This window comes from Polypterus senegalus, chromosome 16 (assembly GCF_016835505.1).
Source record: "Polypterus senegalus isolate Bchr_013 chromosome 16, ASM1683550v1, whole genome shotgun sequence".
NCBI lineage: Eukaryota > Metazoa > Chordata > Cladistia > Polypteriformes > Polypteridae > Polypterus > Polypterus senegalus.
Genome location: NC_053169.1, coordinates 50,439,196 through 50,458,940, shown reverse-complemented (window position 1 = coordinate 50,458,940; position 19,745 = coordinate 50,439,196). Strand labels below are relative to the sequence as shown.

Sequence of the window (19,745 nt, the reverse complement as noted above, 5' to 3'; positions counted from 1 at the left end):
CGTGCGTAAGTATGAAAGGCCACAACTTGGTCTGCCGATTATGTATAAAAATTGTTTCACGTTTCTAACATCATGTATAAAGATTGTATCACCTTTCTAATAATTATTCACACGTGCATAATAGTCATTGCAGAGCATACACAGTCAGATAAAGGTCCCAGGTAAGTAGAAAGTGTAAATATTTAGATAAGAGTTTGTATTACAAAGAAAAAGAAATTCAAACTGTTTTTAGTTTAGCGGCATAAAGGTGGTCTCAGCTTCAAATGCTGTGGCTCCATCTGCCTCGACTTCTGTCATCAACGAGGTGAATGAGCATGTCAACACGGAAGCAAGTCACGTATTCTGTTCTTTATGACTTTGCTGATTTGATTTTGAAATAAGTAAGCTGGCCTCTGATGGTAACTGATGTTACATGTCGCCTCCAGACAAGTGTAAAAGATGAACAGTGCAAGACATGAAAGAAAGCAAATACAGCAGACAGAGAAACGCAACACATTTTTATTTCCTCTTTAAAAATTCAGGCACCAATGTTCTTCAATTTTTTTTTCTTTTATGGTTTATAAAATAGTAAAAAAAAAAGGTAGAGAAAAATGAGAAGAGCACCAGTGCTTGAACTGAATGGCTGTCCTAATTCGTAGACTTGGTTTAAAACCCCTTACTTTATTCCTGCAAAATAGTTCATATTAGTCTGCTTCTTCATGACTTTTACCTTACTGAGGTGCACAGCAATCTTCCAGGTTATTTCATACACTGAATAAATAGACATATTCAAAGTATTAACTTCATTACAAAATAAACAAGTACCATTGCCACAGCAGTATTGACAAGTAGTTATTCAGTGAGATAAATGGCTTCAATCATACCAGATCCAAACCAATAAATAAATAAACCAGTTAGACTGGGAATGCGTCCCCATATTTAACTAGAAGCAGTTGCTATTACTCAAAGTAAAATTGGCAGCTATCTGTTTAAGAATCTATTTAAAAAAAACAGAACGGCCTTCACATTTCATTTATGAAATTTCAATCCGTCCAAATTCCTTCAATAAAGTAAAACAGCTGTGGGGATAAAAAGGATTTTACCATCTACAAATTAGTCTCATAATATTTAAAAATGGATTTCTTCATGACGCTGCCTTAAAATTCCTTGAGATTGTGTCATCAATTTAAACTCCAGTGGATATCGGCCTCCGCTTTTAGGCACAGCCAGCGTACATGAGAGCCCACCCAATTTTGCAAAAAGTGACTCATTTCTTCATTTCTCCATTCCTCCCTGTGAGGTGCTGCTTGCTTGCTTGCTTACTTGCTTACTTACTTCAGGGCCATTCATTCAGCCCTAGGCTATGGCACTTATTTTATCTTGGCCAGGCTACCAAGACATCACCATTACAATTCATATTTCAAAATTAAATTATGACAGTGGGCATTGGGCTGTTAATTCCAGGATTTGCACCACCGCCATAGAACAATAAATTGCTGAGCAGATGGATAAGCTGGGAAAATATCAGTACCATTCAAGGTCCCAGTGCTGTCTGAACTCAAAATGTTAGCCTTTTCATAAATATTACACACCGTGGTATCAGAATAACCCAACATATGTTAAGACTTACAAGGCTAAATGTAAAATTGATGTTCGGCTAGGGTGTCCATGAATGGTCGAACGAGGTAATCAGTGGAGAAGTAGAAGATGAGGCCAAACGTGATCGAGATGGGAAGAGCGGGCAATGCCTTCTTGAAGACTGCCAGGAGGAGAAGAGTGAGACACAGGCCCTGAGGTGGTCAGGAAAGAAGAAGTGGGAAATATTAGGAGAAAAGCAACACATACATACTACATCTATATAAATACAATCTTAACAGACTCTGTACTTTGAATTTTTCGGCTTGGATTGATGCTGTTCATCTGTTTTGCACATTAAGACACTCGGGTCAATCCTTGAGTTCACATCTTGTCTATCTGCATCTGGGAGTGCGTGGTTTGGTGGCATTCTGCCTCAGTAATTTAATGGAAACAACGGCAGGTGTGGTGTGATGGTGGACCAACACAAAATGTCTTATCTACTTTCTTGAAATGTTGTATTTATATCTTTATTCATGAAATTTAAATTACAGGCTTCACAAAGTCTGAAGAATTTCGTTGAGAAATTGTAATGGGAGGGCCTACACCACAAAAAAAACACAATACTCCGAAACAGCTGTTCATGAAATGAGTGGGTGAGTGGAGTGGATGTTCATGAAATGTTGTTTGTGCATTACAGTTAACTTGACTTAACAGTATATGGAGTTTCTGAATACTAAAAGTTTTGGTTAAACAGAAGAAAAAAATACAATAACCAGCAGGTGTGTCGAGCTTACACACCGTATCCAAATAACTGAATTACTCAACAAGCCATCCAGTTTATTAATGTGGAATTAAACATCTACAGTGATGTGAAAAACTATTTGCCCCCTTCCTGATTTCTTATTCTTTTGCATGTTTGTCACACAAAATGTTTCTGATCATCAAACACATTTAACCATTAGTCAAATATAACACAAGTAAACACAAAATGCAGTTTTTAAATGATGGTTTTTATTATTTAGGGAGAAAAAATTCAAAACCTACATGGCCCTGTGTGAAAAAGTAATTGCCCCTTGTTAAAAATAACCTAACTGTGGTGTATCACACCTGAGTTCAATTTCCGTAGCCACCCCCAGGCCTGATTACTGCCACACTTGTTTCAATCAAGAAATCACTTAAATAGGAGCTGCCTGACACAGAGAAGTAGACCAAAAGCACCTCAAAAGCTAGACATCATGCCAAGATCCAAAGAAATTCAGGAACAAATGAGAACAGAAGTAATTGAGATCTATCAGTCTGGTAAAGGTTATAAAGCCATTTCTAAAGCTTTGGGACTCCAGCGAACCACAGTGAGAGCCATTATCCACAAATGGCAAAAACATGGAACAGTGGTGAACCTTCCCAGGAGTGGCCGGCCGACCAAAATTACCCCAAGAGCGCAGAGACGACTCATCCGAGAGGTCACAAAGACCCCAGGACAACGTCTAAAGAACTGCAGGCCTCACTTGCCTCAATTAAGGTCAGTGTTCACGACTCCACCATAAGAAAGAGACTGGGCAAAACGGCCTGCATGGCAGATTTCCAAGACGCAAACCACTGTTAAGCAAAAAGAACATTAGGGCTCGTCTCAATTTTGCTAAGAAACATCTCAATGATTGCCAAGACTTTTGGGAAAATACCTTGTGGACTGATGAGACAAAAGTTGAACTTTTGGAAGGCAAATGTCCCGTTACATCTGGTGTAAAAGGAACACAGCATTTCAGAAAAAGAACATCATACCAACAGTAAAATATGGTGGTGGTAGTGTGATGGTCTGGGGTTGTTTTGCTGCTTCAGAACCTGGAAGGCTTGCTGTGATAGATGGAACCATGAATTCTACTGTCTACCAAAAAATCCTGAAGGAGAATGTCCGACCATCTGTCCGTCAACTCAGGCTGAAGCGATCTTGGGTGCTGCAACAGGACAATGACCCAAAACACACCAGCAAATCCACCTCTGAATGGCTGAAGAAAAACAAAATGAAGACTTTGGAGTGGCCTAGTCAAAGTCCTGACCTGAATCCAATTGAGATGCTATGGCATGACCTTAAAAAGGCGGTTCATGCTAGAAAACCCTCAAATAAAGCTGAATTACAACAATTCTGCAAAGATGAGTGGGCCAAAATTCCTCCAGAGCGCTGTAAAAGACTCATTGCAAGTTATCGCAAACGCTTGATTGCAGTTATTGCTGCTAAGGGTGGCCCAACCAGTTATTAGGTTCAGGGGGCAATTACTTTTTCACACAGGGCCATATAGGTTTGGATTTTTTTTTCTCCCTAAATAATAAAAACCATCATTTAAAAACTGCATTTTGTGTTTACTTGTGTTATATTTGACTAATGGTTAAATGTGTTTGATGATCAGAAACATTTTGTGTGACAAACATGCAAAAGAATAAGAAATCAGGAAGGGGGCAAATAGTTTTTCACACCACTGTATTTGTGAAAGCACCAGTAAACCAGGAAATACAAAGAAGTAGCATTCATGGTTCGAGCCCAGCAAGGATTTACTGCAATTTTGGAATTCGATCATACACAAAAAATAAGAAACACATGAGAGCAGACAGACTGATAGAATGGAAGTGCAGATGATGGATGAAACGTTCGCATTTTAGCCGGAAAGACAAAAGGTTCAGAGGTTGAAAACACATAAATGTTTGCTTTCACCCCTTAACTACACAAATAGAAAAGAATAACTGATATATAATAATAATACTAATACTAACACAAATACAGGACTGTGCTTATGGTAGTCCTGACGGCTAATGACTTTTTCAGATATTATCATTACTAAATCTCCAGGATGCACAATTTTGATGTTACAGATTCACTCAGCTTTCCCTTATGATTTGGATGGAGGTCTACCAGCATTCATTTCAAAAACATGCAGTGATTTGGAAGATTTGAAAAAGGCTCCATTGATTTCTCCATGAACGTTACGGACTCTTGACCCTGTCACACTGTCACTTACTATTAGAATTGCCACAAAACAGGCCAGAGTTGTATTCCAGTCACCGCTTGCCGTGGCTGCAGCTTTGCCCACCAGGACGCTGTAAAAGATGAAATCCCCCAGGCCCAACTTGACACCTCCTGGAGAAACAAACACACACAGCTATGTAAGTGTTACTATCTTGAAGCACATCTAGCTCAATAATCACTTGGTCAGTTTTTCTACTACAACTCGGGAACATTTTCAGCAAAAGCTCATTCCTCCATAGTGTTTTATAATTGTCAATGTCCAACTTTGTTTTTGCGGAAGAATATCTGCTCAATTTGTGTTGTATTTATGTGGCTATATTTACATATTTATATGTCTCTGTTCAGGGTTTGTATGCTGCTCTGTTAACTTTAAATCCTACTACTAGGAAAATATATGTTGTAGTTTAGCAGTAAGTAATGAAATGAGTTTCATGGATGTCAAATAGTTTTATACTAGTTATTTTCTTTACATTTTAACCAGATCTGTATCTTTATAGGTACTTATTAAGTATATGATACCTATAAAATATTTCCACAGGCAGTCATTAGTGTTATGAGAAGGTGATGTTGACTTGTGTCCTGTTTTTGTTAAAGGAGTAACATGGAGTTTAAGGACAGACTGTTAATGAGAAGACAAGTAATGATCTCTGTAAGCAATAAAGTCACCAGACATGACCGAAGTCTTGTTTGGTATGAACTAAGTAGTTTGAGACAGATTTATGGCATGGCAAGAGTAGGGGGAAGATTTTCAAGCTATACAGAGTTTGCGTCATTTTAATTGGGTATTCAGGACTTTCATTTTAAAGTTCTAGATCAGCATTAATGCTAAGAAGACCACCCTTTTGTTAAATTAAAATATTGTGCCTTATTCTCTTCCAAACTTTGCAACAATTCTTCACCTGAGGATGTTATTGTTAAATATTTTGTTGATAAGACTGTTTGAGGTTGCACAGTTGTCTTACAGTTTCAGTGACTCTGATTCAACACCAGGTCTGGTAAAACATCTGCGGGGAGCTGACCTGTTCATCTTGTGTCTACCTGAAATTCCCCCAGAGACTCTATTATCTTCCCTTAACATGTCTGAATAAACTCGTGACTCTATATTGGCTCAGTAAGAGGGAGTGTGAGTACAAACATGTAGTCTCAGTGGCCACTTTATTACCTGCTACCTAATGTAACCTTTAATGACCTCTTGGGCACAGCTACAGTATCAGCAGTGTGTCCGTCTGCGGAGAGAGGGTCGCTCTCGTCAAGAGGTTTACTTACCTCGGCAATGACATTCATGTCTCTGGTGAAACCACCTATGAAGTCAGTAGACGGATTGGGAGAGCATGGGGGATCATGAGGTCGCTGGAAAGGGGTGTGTGGTGCTCCAGATATCTTTGCAAAAGGACGAAGGTCCAAGTCTTTAGAGTCCTGGTGCTTCCTGTTTTGCTATATGGTTGTGAGACATGGACTAAATCCAGTGACTGGAGATGAAGACGGGACTCCTGTGGTACTGTGTCTCTTCTGAGAATCCTTGGGTATCACTGGATTGACTTTGTGTTGAACGCAAGGTTGCTCATGGAGTCCTGTATGAGGCACATTACCTGCACTGTGAGGAAGCATCAGTTACAGTACAACCATGTGGTGCGATACCCTGATGGTGACTTGGCTCACAGGATCCTCAATGTTGAGGACCTGAGCAGCTGGACCAGGCCAAGGGGACACCCATGTAATACCTGGCTGAGGCAGATAGATGGTCTTTTCTGGAGGGTGGGACTGGACCGCATGTCTGGCTTGGGGTTGCCAACCGGGATCCTGAGCTGTTTCGTCATGTGGTGAGTGTGGCAAAGCACTGTAGCAGTCCATGCTCCCCAACCTGACCTGACCTAAAATTAATGTCCTGCTCCACCAAACAGCGAATTACGGGACCACAACCCAGTGTATACAATATAGGATGCAGATACGGTCAACAAGGTAAGTGGTTGTTTGACCAAAAACTAGAATGGTCGGGATGTGTGATCATTCTGGTGGCACCAGAAACTGAGGAGTCAGAGTTGGAGTTGAAGTCAGAGGTTTTGTGCCGACTCCACAGCTCTGGGCAGGTGAACCTTAAAACATAATTGCATTTTGTGAGAGTCCCAACCATGCTGCTACATATTTACTTCATATAGCATACTCCTTTTGTAAAGTAAAATCTTAAATTAACACATTTGAAAGTTTGAAATTATGAAAAAGTACACAAAACACCATTAGTGGTATTAAAATGGCAGAGGTGCTTTTTTAAGTTTGTTTGTCTAATTATTGTAATTGTGGCAAAACAAACACTTTATTTTTTAACAAGCTGGCAAAAGTAAGCATTTGGGTGCATTCGGAGATTGGCTTAACTGTTTGTTTACTTAATCAAAGAGGCATATCCTGTTTTTATTTATTAAATATTTTGTAATGGGGTGTAACATGATAGAGATTTGCTCCAAGGAAGTGTAAAAAAAGGAAAATACTGTATATAAAATATCCAAATTGAAATGACCTCTTTCAAGCTAAATTAAAAACCGTAAAGTAATCCATGATTGAAGAAATGCAGAATGCTTGTTTGTTCTGTTTTAAGAATAAGTGATGAGCAAGAATGAGATGTGTACGGCTCGATGGATTTAATTATCATGAGCATTGATTATCAACATATACTTATTTTACATTAGCTATGGCCTTTTTTTGACAAAATTATTTTAGAAACATTAATTCTGCCTGTGGAGGGTGGGGGGTCAATGTCATATCTCTGGGCTCAACTAAGGTTCTGTCACATTACAAGTCCAAGTCGGAGGCACCGTCTAGTCTGACATACCCAGCGTCTCAATCTGAACAGTCCACACCTCGCCTCCACATGTTTGATTTTGTGTTAAGTTGTGCTGGACGTCTCACGTATACGTGAGAACTGCCAATGAATGCAGACCTGAGTGTATAATGCATATAATGAAGCTATGAGGAATAAGGAAAGTGGTTGTTTCACACCTCACAAACAGAAGAGTGGATTGTCTGTCTGATGTGTCATGTCTTAACATAAAGTGACAGAATGTAAAAATGGTGTCTTGAAGCAGTGGTGAGGAGGGCTCAGGGAACTCGATATTGTCGAGCGTAAAGCCCCTCTTTGACTTTAAAGCTAATTTGCTGAAAGTGAATGACAGTCCAACTGGGACAGCTTATGAGTAGAAATAATGGCTACAATTTTAGTGGGATGTGATAAAGGAAGTTCCATGTTTATATAAAAGAGTCCTCTGATCCCAAAAAATGACCCATGCTATTTCAAATGGCTGCAGTTTCTTATGATTCTAAGTTTTGCAGTGTGACATCTACGTTCAAACTACTTCACTCAAGGGTATGTGTATGTTGATAACTCAAACAACTGTAAAGTAAAATTAACAGCAAAGTTCTAAAATACTATCCTGGCAATGCTGGGAAATGGCTACATTTATATGAATAAATCAGAGTTGGCGCTGTTTGTATGTACAGTATGTATTTTTGTATTGTGGTTCACTCATAAAAGACTGCACATATTTTTATGAAGACGGGGAAAACTCAGATCAGATAGTATCGGGTTTCTGTTGTTGAGCTTTTACGTTAATATGTCCGAGGGTAGCTTTAAAGCTGTCTGCTTGATGACTCAGTGGCAGAATGAGTGGCCATGACCTTAATGGGATGTGATCATTTATACCACTGATTCCTCTCATCCCATCATATTATCCCCTTCATTTCATAAGGCTGCTGTTCTCTGCGAGTCTTGCAGGGAGACGCGTCTGTTACAACTGCTTCTCTCATCGCTTGCTCAGACGAGTGTAAAGTAAAATTTACAAAAGCTTTTGAAATAATACCCAGCAACACTGGGAAACACAGCTTGTTACTGAAATGTATCCAAAAAATGAAGAAATTAGATATAAAAATGTAACTTACGCTCTTCCTCCAGCTCTTCTACAGCACCCACCCTGTTTTCAGATGCCGCTGTATTTCTGGACAAGTCTCCATCTTCAGGCCGGTTGTTGCAAGCTTCTTCATCTAAATATTTTGGAATGTGCAAATAAAATCAAAATAGTTGAAATATATCTATTACAAAAAAAAAATAATCACAGAAACCCCAGTTGTGCATACTGAACATCTGTCTTTAAACGTGGGGTCCTCCTCATAAGCCATGTTTATATGCCGACTCCACAGTCGACCTCACCTCACCTTCACCTTTGACATGGGACAGCGCAAAACCATTTCTCTGGACAGCCAATAAGCAAGTAAGTGGAGCCCTGCTCTTTATCATTCCACATTACAGTGCAGTTGTTTTTGATTCCTAGAGACACCCAGGCATCATAGCATCAGTGTAAATGCCACAAAGTTGTCAAATGGATATTTAAAAAAATAAACTGACCCGAGTCCTGTTCTTGTTGGGAGGACAAGCTTCCTGAAGAGTGTTTAGCCATCCCCACAAACCATATCATTGCTGCTGCAAAGGAAAAAGCACAGAAAAAGAAAATATCTCAATTGAGCTCAAGGCTGCTACCGGCTTAAAAGTTTACATTACCATTACTTATTTAGCTGATGACTTTAAGCAACATGACTTGCAAATTACAACTCTTTCCACACTTCTACAGTCTCAAGTCACACAAAGAGTCAGTAATGGGGTTGGGACACAAATCACAATGGACTCTGCCGTCCTATCTATCTATCTATCACTTTTTTTCTGATAACTATATTATGCCAAACTTTAAACCACAGGGTGTTGGGCACAAGTTGTTCAAGTTCTGACAAATCCTTCATCCTTAAAGCTGGCCACTGTGACATCACCTACAAGTGCATGTGGCCACACCACCAGACAAAGTCATAAATTAAAACCTATGGCTTGTTGATGGACTCTACCCCAAGGTTTTGTTTATTGCCCAGTTTGTATTGTATTTTTGTTTAAGCATTTCTGTTGAAGTTTAATCTCTGTTAATTGTTTCCTAATTACAACTTACATGAGTCGTCAAGATTCACCTCATTAAAATAGTGCTTTATTTATTTCTTTTAAACGGCATCACCCAGTCTGGTCCAATATGCACCCCTCCCACAGACACAAGGCACACTAAGTCAAAAGGTCCAAACTACAAAACTACTGTGGAGTCGGAAAGCAATTATTGAGTTACTGGAGTTGGTAAAAAAATGTACTGATTCTGACTCTAATGAAATGAAAATTGTAGAATAAATGTATTGGAATTTCCAGTTTCACATATGCTGACTTGATTAAACTATTTATTTTGTAATCATTTGATTTATAGATTTTTTTCTTTTTTTAAGTTTAGTCTTTTGTTTAGTAATGTTGCTTCAGCTTTTAACCCTGATCTTTAAATTGTTAGGATGCTCAAAAGTTGCCTGATGATTCACACTGGCAGTGATTAAATGCCTTGGAACATGTATGTTCTGTACTTTGATTCAACACAGTAAATCATTATTATTTATTTTTATTGGTGTTTACTCATTTCTGAGTAGTCGGCTTCTTCCCTTCTGTTTGTTGTGTTTCTATCATTGGTGACTGATGAGGCCAATCCTCCCATGGAACATACAGTCACATACATGGCACTGTAAAGTTGGCAGTGGTTGTAGTTGGGCTTGACAGAGCATCAGTCTCTCTCATTCATTCATACTTTCAGTCAACACAGTTAATATAGTAGTCTAATTACAAATTGAGGAGTCTGAGTCATTAGTACCAGAAATTGAGGCGTCGGAGTCAAAGGTTTTGTGTACTGACTCCACAGCCCTGATAATACCAATCAAAAGTCTGGACACATCTAGTCATTAATGGGAATTTCTTAATTTTCACAACTTTTTACATAGTAAAAAAAACAAAACTACGAAAAAGATCACATGGAATTGCACAGAGAACAAGAAAAGTACTGAAAAAATCAAAATGTTCTATTTCAGATTCTTCAAAATAGTCCTCTTTTGCCTTAACAATAGAATCCCTGAAGGCTAAGAAAAATGTCGTAATCCTTGGCCACCTTAAATACCTTCGCACCTCTCCATTAGCATCTTTAGTTTTGCAAATGTGTCGATCAGAACAAGCAGCAAGCAGCCTGCTACCTCAATGGATGGATTCTAACATTGCTATGAACTCAAAAATAAACGTCACCATTTTGTGCTTTCCTTAATGGAACAAACAAAAACTGGAGAAAATTATGAATTAAATGTGCAGCATTTTTCAAGGATTTTACTTACAAGAGTAAATCAGTGCAGGGAAAATCGGTTCATTTCTCTCCTGTGCAAGCTCCACCAGCATCCTCAATGGGCCCTTTGGACAGAGTACAGCAACCAGATCTGCCAAAAGAGAAAAGAAACTTTTAACTTCCTTAGCGATACATTTTTACTCAACAAACATGTAAAAAGCATTGTATTTTTTGGCTTGAAGAATGACATTTTTATTAAATCTCATCTTTCTACTGTAAAACATGTAAAAACACTACAAGTACAATGTCAGAGGTGTAGAAAGTACAATAATGATACAAATAATAATGATGAATAATAAAAATAATATGAACCACGAGATGCTATTATGCGGCAAGGGGAAGAAGGGTCTACACTATTACTTGGGTAACGCTCAGGGGCCTGACGCTTATGCGAGACACACCTATACCGTTGTCCGAATAACGCTGGTGTCACTTTTACAGCCAGAGTAAACCTCAGGTCTTACACAAGACGCTTCTATACCGTTGCCCGAGTGATACTGGAGACTAACGCTTTTCGCACTGTTTTTACAGCCTGAGCGATGCTCGGGTCTAATGCCAAGGAGGTTTGAGATGGATATCAGAGCCCTTCAAATTAGATAGCCAGTTTTTGCACAGTTAGATTATTAGTTAGTAATTGCCCACGCAAATCACAAAGTGATGGTCAAATCCACACATTACTGACACCAACAAGACACAGATTGTAGCTAATAAATGGGAGAAGTGTACATGCTCATGCCCAAAATGTACAGAATGTGTCTCAGATTAAACACAATGAACATCTGTTTATCCCACATGTTTCACTTATGGTGTTATATTATTTCACTAACTAACTGCTGCTTAGATGGAAAGTGCAGGTTTGTCCATGGTAAAAAACACACAAAGTTTCCATGTAAGCAATAAAGATTTGGATCTGCTTCACCTTCATGAAGGGACAGTCACCCATTCAGCTCTTTTTTAAACCAGTAAGATGTCTAGTGCATCCATGCAACTGTATGAATATACCTGTATATGATTGCTGTATTATACATCTTAATATACTGTAAATACTTTGCATCTGTCTTTAGTGAAAACATTAAAGAATAAACAGAATTCACTTGAAAACTTATGGACAGACAATACTTTATATGAATGAACTGAAGGAAGATCTACGCATACAAATGAGGGTCATTAGGATGCATCTAAAAAATTGCTGCTCTTCTTTTATAATAACATGTTTGAATTCAACTTTTTTTTTTCTGAAAAGGGGAACTCAGAGAAGTCACAGATCCAGATGAGGCAAAAGGAGCAGACAAGCACAAAGATCAACACAAGTTTGCTACAGAGTACTATAAGTGAAGAAGTCAAAACTAAGCATTATGTAAAGCAAGTCAATACAGTATGGCTGTATTGTACAAAGAATACTTGTAAGATGCAGAAGGGAGCTCCTTAGAAATGTAACTACCAGGACAAAACAAGTCATCTATACTAATAAAAGGCAAAGCCCTCACTGACTGACTGACTGACTGACTGACTGACTCACTCACTCATCACTAATTCTCCAACCTCCCGTGTGGGTAGAAGGCTGAAATGTGGCAGGCTCATTCTTTACAGCTTACTTACAAAAGTTGGGCAGGCTTCATTTTGAAATTCTACGCGTAATGGTCATAACTGGAACCTATTTTTTTCCATATACTATAATGGACGTTAGCCCGATGGCCGTGGGGGGGCGGAGCTGCATGTGACATCATCACGCCTCCCACGTAATCACGTGAACGGACTATGATCGCAGTACGTAGAAAAGAAGGAAGAGCCCCCAAAGAGCGCTGAAGAAAAACGCAGAATACTTTATTCATGAGATACAAGTTTAATGAGAAGACACGAGGTATAAATGAGACTTTGGATCACTTTGTAACGGAGTTAAAATTGCTGTAGTGAGAAACTTTTAAGTGCCGGGTCTCAGCTAAAATTATATAACGCCGTGGACATCGCGAGATCGCACGAAATAGCACAGGCACAGCTCAGAAGCTTCGATGCATGTACTCCGAGCGGCTCACGTGAACTGACTATCAACGCAGTACGCAGAGAAAGCAAGACCTCTAAAGAGCGCGGAGAGTTTTGCTCATGTGAACGTGTCTGCAAAAAGTGGCGTTTCCTGCACTGCAAAAATAGTACAAAAGTCGGGCAGCCAGCGCGCGTGCGTAGCTGTGCCGGCCTTTGAGACGCTGACTGCGCTTCTACCTCGAGTGAAAGTAAACACTTTTAATTTTTTTCCCCCTTCCATGAGCTATAGCCCAGACAACTGTAAACACGGGATCCCATATTCTATACCGCGGCAAACTAATATTAAGGCGCTTCGCAATTTCTTTTACATGTATATGATTATGAGGTCGTCAGGGTGGATTATGAAGACACACACAGGAGTGGAGGACCGACAGTGCCATCCCGGACAGTTAATGGCAGGGCCGTCTCTCCAGTCTACACGAGTCCCACCGTGACGCTCATATCGTCAGCGAAGACCTCTCTCTACACTATATTAAAGAAAAAGGCAAGTTTCCTTTCTTTACACCTTTTTTCCTTTTATCCCCAACCAAACCCTTTCTCTCAACACTGCAGAGGACACAAAAATGATTTTCTTTTAATTGCTGGTAATGCCAGTAAGGCACATTACCACAGGCAGAAATTTGGACATTCACATAGAAAATGTAATTTCTATACCACAGCCGTCGTGTAGCGCCTTTCAAAAGGGATCAACTACCGAGAGATAATCCATATACATTTTAGCTGCTGTTAGTACTACTTACCTGTTGTGTTACACCGTCTTTAAAATGTAGTTCACCCACAACCACTCCAGTAGTGCTCAATGTACCTGTACTTCTTAAAACGTTCTCCGATATCACATATGTTACAGCCATTACCATAGACAGGCCACCAGCAATAAATACGTACAATGCAAGAAAAATAGTATACAGTAAATGTGTGTACAGTGACACTAAACGTACGTACATGTACTAAGTACTGTAAGTAGAAAATTAATTATGGTTACTCACCAACAATGGCACGATGACTTGTCCGATAACAATGAGTTTAATTTTACTGCACAACAAAGGACAGCGTTACAGCTCTTCCAAAGGCGATTGTGTAGCACCGCCGTTGTTCTTCTTCAATCCAAATCCCTAAAGCAGATTCCATCCAGACTACTGCCTTATTACATCCACTTACAACTCGTTTTGCACCCTGGTTAAAAGGACACTGCAGCCGTAGATCTTATATTCCTTTCCTACTTTTTAAATAAAAAGAATCGCAGCCTTCAACAAATCCAAAACGTTTACCTTTTCGGCAATCGTTAACATCTTCCGTTTGCACTTGGGCACGGCCCCTGAAGCAGTAGCAGATCGTTTTGGAGCCATAATGAAGGGCTTGACTATGCACAAGGATAAACACAAAAGAGCACAACTCTTTACACAGAGAAACACGTTGATGCTGAATGAGCGAGACGAGACTTCCTGGTTAACACTGCATTCAGCACGCAGGAACTTAACTGCGTGCTCTGATTGGTTAGCTTCTCAGTCAGGAGAACTTAACTGCGTGCTCTGATTGGTTAGCTTCTCAGTCATCTGCCAATAGCGCCCCTTGTATTAAATCAACTGGGCAGACCAACTGAGGAAGCATGTACAGGAAGTAAAAAGACACATTGTCCGCAGAACCCGCGAAGCAGCAAAAAATCTGCTTATATATTTAGAAGCCAAGTGCGATATAGCGAGGGATTACTGTATATATATATATATATATATATATATATATATATATATATATATATATATATATATATATATATATATATATATATAGACTCAAACCGATTATAACAGCAGCAATCCAAGCTGTGAGAAAACAGTAAAAAGGAGGCGTGTTAGACGTCGTGGTACATTTTCTGATGCAGCTAGACGAAAACAACTTTGTGACGCTGCGGCCAAATACACAAAACAATTACTTTGACAATCATGTTACGTTATTTTCAAAATGTTTCCTTTTCTTTTTCTTTACTTCTTTAACACACGACATCGCTGCGAAGCGCGGGTATTTTGCTAGTCAGCTATAAATCTCGAATGAGAAGACCCTAATCAAATCTTACCATATATTGAGATGGCTCCCAGAATGACCCAAGCAGACCACTCTGGTAGATATTTGATAAAGACCAGTGCCATCAGGGCACTGATCATGATAAGATATGCTTGCTGAAGCTGCAGTGGTCCTTTCCAATGGATGCATATCATCCCCACTACTCCAAAATTCCAGATGATGAGAGCCACGGTAGGGTAATCCATTGCAACATTATACGTCTTGAATACTTCCCTAAAGCAGGACAAAGAAAGAGTTGTTGTGGGCACTCAGCACATAATGTTTCTTGGTTCACAATCTCTTTGCTGGAGAGACTTCAGTGATCATGAAGCTCACACTCGTGTAATGGCTATGGCCACAGAACTGCACATATCACACAGATAGATAAATAGATAGATAGATTTTTTTAATCCCAAGGGTAGGGTATCTTTCTAGTTTTATTGCCTTTTTCTCATACTGCACTATACACAAATAGACTCACCGTAATAAGCTCCAGTCTGTCAGTGTGCTCTAGGTTTTATTCTGAATACTATTTATGTTTTACTCTCAAAAATAAACAATTTTTTATGTTATGTTAACTTTTAGCACCCCAGAGGCGTGTCGGCATCCTGGCTATGCTGTAATTACCACATCCTGCAACTTTATGTTTGGCCTTGAATTTGTTTAGCGTAGCAGAAAAGGCAAAACCTTCCAGCATAAAATAACAACCTAACACCTAACAAACACAAAACATTAATTGAAAATCATTGTCAAAACAAGGATTTGAGGTTCTGATAAACTAACTAATAAAAAATGAAAATTTGTTTGTTTTTATATACATCCAAAAGCTTGGATACTGAAAGCTGTGAAAGTCTGTTTTAAAGCAATATTTCACCCAAAAATTGTATTTGTTTTTAATATTTTACTTACACTTTAAATTCTTCTTTGCCATCATTACAATGTTTTCAAGGATAACTGAGGTAACAAATTTTTAGATGGAATGAGCGTCTTTGGAGATTAACACTTGATCGCATCAAAAACTATAAAAATATAAAACTTCATGTTACTCAAGGGTCCTCCCTGCGTGGAGTTTGCATGTTCTCTCTATGTCTGCTCCGGTTTCCTCCCACAGCCCAAAGACATGCAAGTTAGGTGCATTGGCGATTCTAAATTGTCCCTAGTGTGTGTGGGTGTGTGTCCTGTGGTGGACTGGCACCCTGCCTGGGGTTTGTTGCCTGCCTTGCACCCTGTGTTGGCTGGGATTGGCTCCAGCAGACCCCCCGTGACCCTGTGGTTAGGATATAGCAGGTTGGATAATGGATGGATGTTACTCAAGTTGCTTAATCTACACTTAAGGTCATCTAGCTAAATGCTCACAAAGTGTATACATTTTTTGGGTAAATATTGTTAGGTAAATCTGGAAAAATCACAGCTGTGTATGCAAAGGGAACTCATTTACAAAGAATCAAGCTTTTGAACTGAAGACCATCCTCTTTCCCCTCATTTGACAGTCAAAATTCCTGACTTTATTTCAAAAGCTTATTCCTGTGTGAATGATTTTCCTCTTCATGTGCTGCTCTGTCCACCATGTGCAGTAAAGTAAATTACGTCCATCCCCTTTTTTCCAAGGTGTTTCCAGCTTGTTTTGTATGAAGTGTAAAGACCGTTGAGTAAGTACATGACACTTTTTTTCAGTGATTATTGTATAGTTGTCTACAAAACAGACAACAATTCATATTTGGGTATCAGCACTCAATAATGTCAATAACCGCATTTGGAGACAATTTTTTGAGGTGAAAAGTAAAGGCTGGAGGAAATTGCACCCCTAGGACTGAAAGGTTTCATGGAGGAAGAGGAGTTTTGATGTGAAAGACACATGTGAAATTGGCCAAGTATCATAAAAATGTTTGCCAATTTTCTTTTTTTCCTTCCTAAAATGACATGGACTTGCAATTTATGCAATGTGGATTAATACTCAATATTACTCTTGGCTTGAAAAATGAATGTATTCTGTTAAGTTTAGGTGCTTGTGTTTACATTTGGATGCCAGGTGCCTTCAGCCCCATTGTAAGCTGTAAGAACAGACAAGATATTTTTAAAAAATATAAAAAAATTGCTTCACTTCAGATCCCAATTTCATGTGGAAAATTAATATATACCATGATTGTGAAGAAATCACTTTGACATAAAAAAACAATAAAGTTATCCTTTAAAAAGGTGAACTTTTTCCAGCAGAGCTCAGGTATATAGATTGAAATTCCAAACTTATCCTTTAAATGCTTTGTTCTGCCTCTTTGCAAACGTATGGATGGGAGCTTGGGGAAAGCTTCTATGACACATTAAAAAAAGTTTAGTTATTAAAGTCTTAAACTTATTGTCATGTATTTTACTAGAGTTATTAAAGTCTTAAGCTTATTGTCATGTTTTTTTTTACTAGTTTTGCATGTATGACTTTACTGCATAGCGCTTTCATCCAAAATCTAAATTCATTTAATCAAAGAGCACATCAGTCTTTACAGCTTTCATTTTGTGGATTAATATACAAAGGTCTCATTTACATATTTTATTCAGTAACATATAATATTCAAGAAAGCAAAGCCACTGAATAACACAAAAAGAAAATTATAAAATACGCACCCCAAGTACATGTAGCTAAACCAGAACAGCAGCATTAGGGATGACAGGATCAACCATCCATGGATGAACTGTTAGAAGAAATAATACAAGTGACATGCAGACCCTTCTTGTTCAATGTGGAGAAGGTGGAGTCCAGTTTTAGATCTTAACACCTCATGTGTCTGTTTTACTGCATGGGATTTATTGGCAATTGAGACCACTGTCAACTCCATCTACCCCATCATGGTTTCATAAATGGCTTTTGTTTGACAATGTAGTCAGAAGAACTTCTATATTACACTACCTTTCACCAAGTACAGTACCTTCTCCCAAGGTGTATTACAAAGCACATACCAATATGGTTCAAAGTAAGCAGCTGCTTAGCTGCTACATAAGCACACACTTATGTCATCACATGCAACTTTAAAATGTTCTTACACTTTCTTTTGTGTGCTAATACACAATTTCAGTTCACTTTGTTAAAACAGTAGTCTGTTAAGGTACTTAAGGTACCTCTGATGGACTGGTGCACTGTCTAGTGTTGGTTTCTGCCTTATGTACAACAGGCTCTGCTGCCCCGCAATCCTGAACTAACTAATTTAAGCAAGTTGGAGTGTGTTACGATACTTCAGAGCACATTGTGAGATGCTGTCTTCATTAAAACAATTGCTGTTGATCCATTACGTTGCACCCCTTCACAATATTGAAATGTGAATAAATGACAAAAAGGACATAGCAGCGCTAGAAAAGGTCCAGAGAAGAGCGATTAGGCTGATTCCAAGGCTACAGGGGTTGAATTATGAAGAAAGATTAAAAGGCTGAGCCTTTACAGTTTAAGCATAAGAAGATTACGAGGTGACGTGATTGAAGTGTTTCAAATTATGAAGGGAATCGGTACAGTGGATCGAGACTTGTATTTTAAAATGAGTTCATCAAGAACACGGGGACACAGTTGCAAACTTGTTAAGGGTAAATTTCGCACAAACATTAGGAAGTTTTTCTTTACACAAAGAACGATAGACACTTGGCATAAGCTACTAAGTAGTGTGGTAGAGAGTAAAGACGTTAGGGACTTTCAAAACTCGACTTGATGTTTTTTTGGAAGAAATAAGTGGATAGGACTGGCGAGCTTTGTTGGGCTGAATGGCCTGTTCTCGTCTAGGGTGTTCTAATGTTCTAATAATCACACAATGATGATTATCTTTTCTGGTGTCTAATAAACCACTTAAATGTTTAACACAATAATTACAGTAGCTGCCCATCCTATTTCTACCATACGGCCTTTTCTCACACTACACCCCTCCAAAGCCGATGTCATATTATGCAAGTTCTACTTGTACAGTATGTTACATATGTGGACTACAGTTATGCTTACCGGAGTATGTCAATTTAAACAACCAAAAATCAAATCACAGAGCAGTTCAATTACGCAACTGTGTGACAACCAATAGTATGGTGCCTGATGGAGCCGGTGCTGTATGAAGGGTCAACAGGTTCAACATGTTCAGCCATAATTGCTGCTCTTTTTTCTTTTTTTCCCATTCTGCCATGGTATGTAAAACAGGAGAAATCAGACAGACAAGCTTCTCTTCTGTTTCTGAGGTTTAAAACACCTGTGCTCCCGTTATGGCCTACTCTGAATCTAGTAAACCAAAGCTGTTTTTTTTTTTTTTTGAACACATGACTTAATTCAGTTCTGTCAGAATTACCTACCTATTCAGGTGCATAATATAATTAAATCGCTCGGGTTGGTGGGGGGGCAAATTTATTAAAAAAAAAAAAAATCTTGGTTGGGTTTAGGGGTAGAGAGTGAGAGAGAAAGGTATGGACAGTTAGGGTTGGATGGTCTGACTTTGGGTTTTTGGATTATCAAAAGAAACATAATTGTTTTTAAGCTAGCCATCCTGGTGGTATTTTTAGAGTATGTCTAGTTGTGTAAATTGCTTAGCTAGATAGCCAAGTTAGTAGTCCACCTACTTTGCTTCTGTTTTTGTGTGCAACTGTCTCCATTTTCTTGTCACCATTTTCTTGCAAGTCTGTTTTTTAGATGGTTTAAGGTTTTTCCAAATGAGCATTTATTGGTTGTCAGCAGAGCCTGTCTCTACAACTAAAGACAAAAATCAGGGGAGAGTTGGTGTGATAAATAGTTCATGGCGTTTGGCTGATTGTAAATAAATAATTGTGCCCCATGGGGTGCAGGCTCCAATCAGGCATGGGTGTGTGTGAACGCACTTTGCTCTGGGGATGGTTGGGGTGCC

At 38.9% G+C, this 19,745-nt stretch overlaps 1 protein-coding gene across 2 annotated transcripts in view; it reads right to left on the bottom strand.

Moving 5' to 3' along the window:
* The window catches only part of psen2 (presenilin 2), a 49,343-nt gene that overhangs the window by 8,101 nt on the left and 21,497 nt on the right, over positions 1 to 19,745 (bottom strand). Inside the window, exons 5-11 of one of the 2 annotated variants that reach the window (XM_039738636.1) lie at positions 17,509 to 17,576; positions 14,906 to 15,126; positions 10,787 to 10,885; positions 8,964 to 9,038; positions 8,501 to 8,602; positions 4,566 to 4,684; positions 1,610 to 1,769 (exon numbers count right to left, since the gene is read on the bottom strand). In XM_039738636.1, the coding sequence (XP_039594570.1) occupies positions 1,614 to 1,769; positions 4,566 to 4,684; positions 8,501 to 8,602; positions 8,964 to 9,038; positions 10,787 to 10,885; positions 14,906 to 15,126; positions 17,509 to 17,576 (840 nt within the window). In that variant the 3' untranslated portion in view covers positions 1,610 to 1,613. Of the gene's footprint in view, positions 1 to 476; positions 1,770 to 4,565; positions 4,685 to 8,500; positions 8,603 to 8,963; positions 9,039 to 10,786; positions 10,886 to 14,905; positions 15,127 to 17,508; positions 17,577 to 19,745 lie in introns of those variants that run through there. The other variant, XM_039738635.1, reaches the window with a different exon arrangement.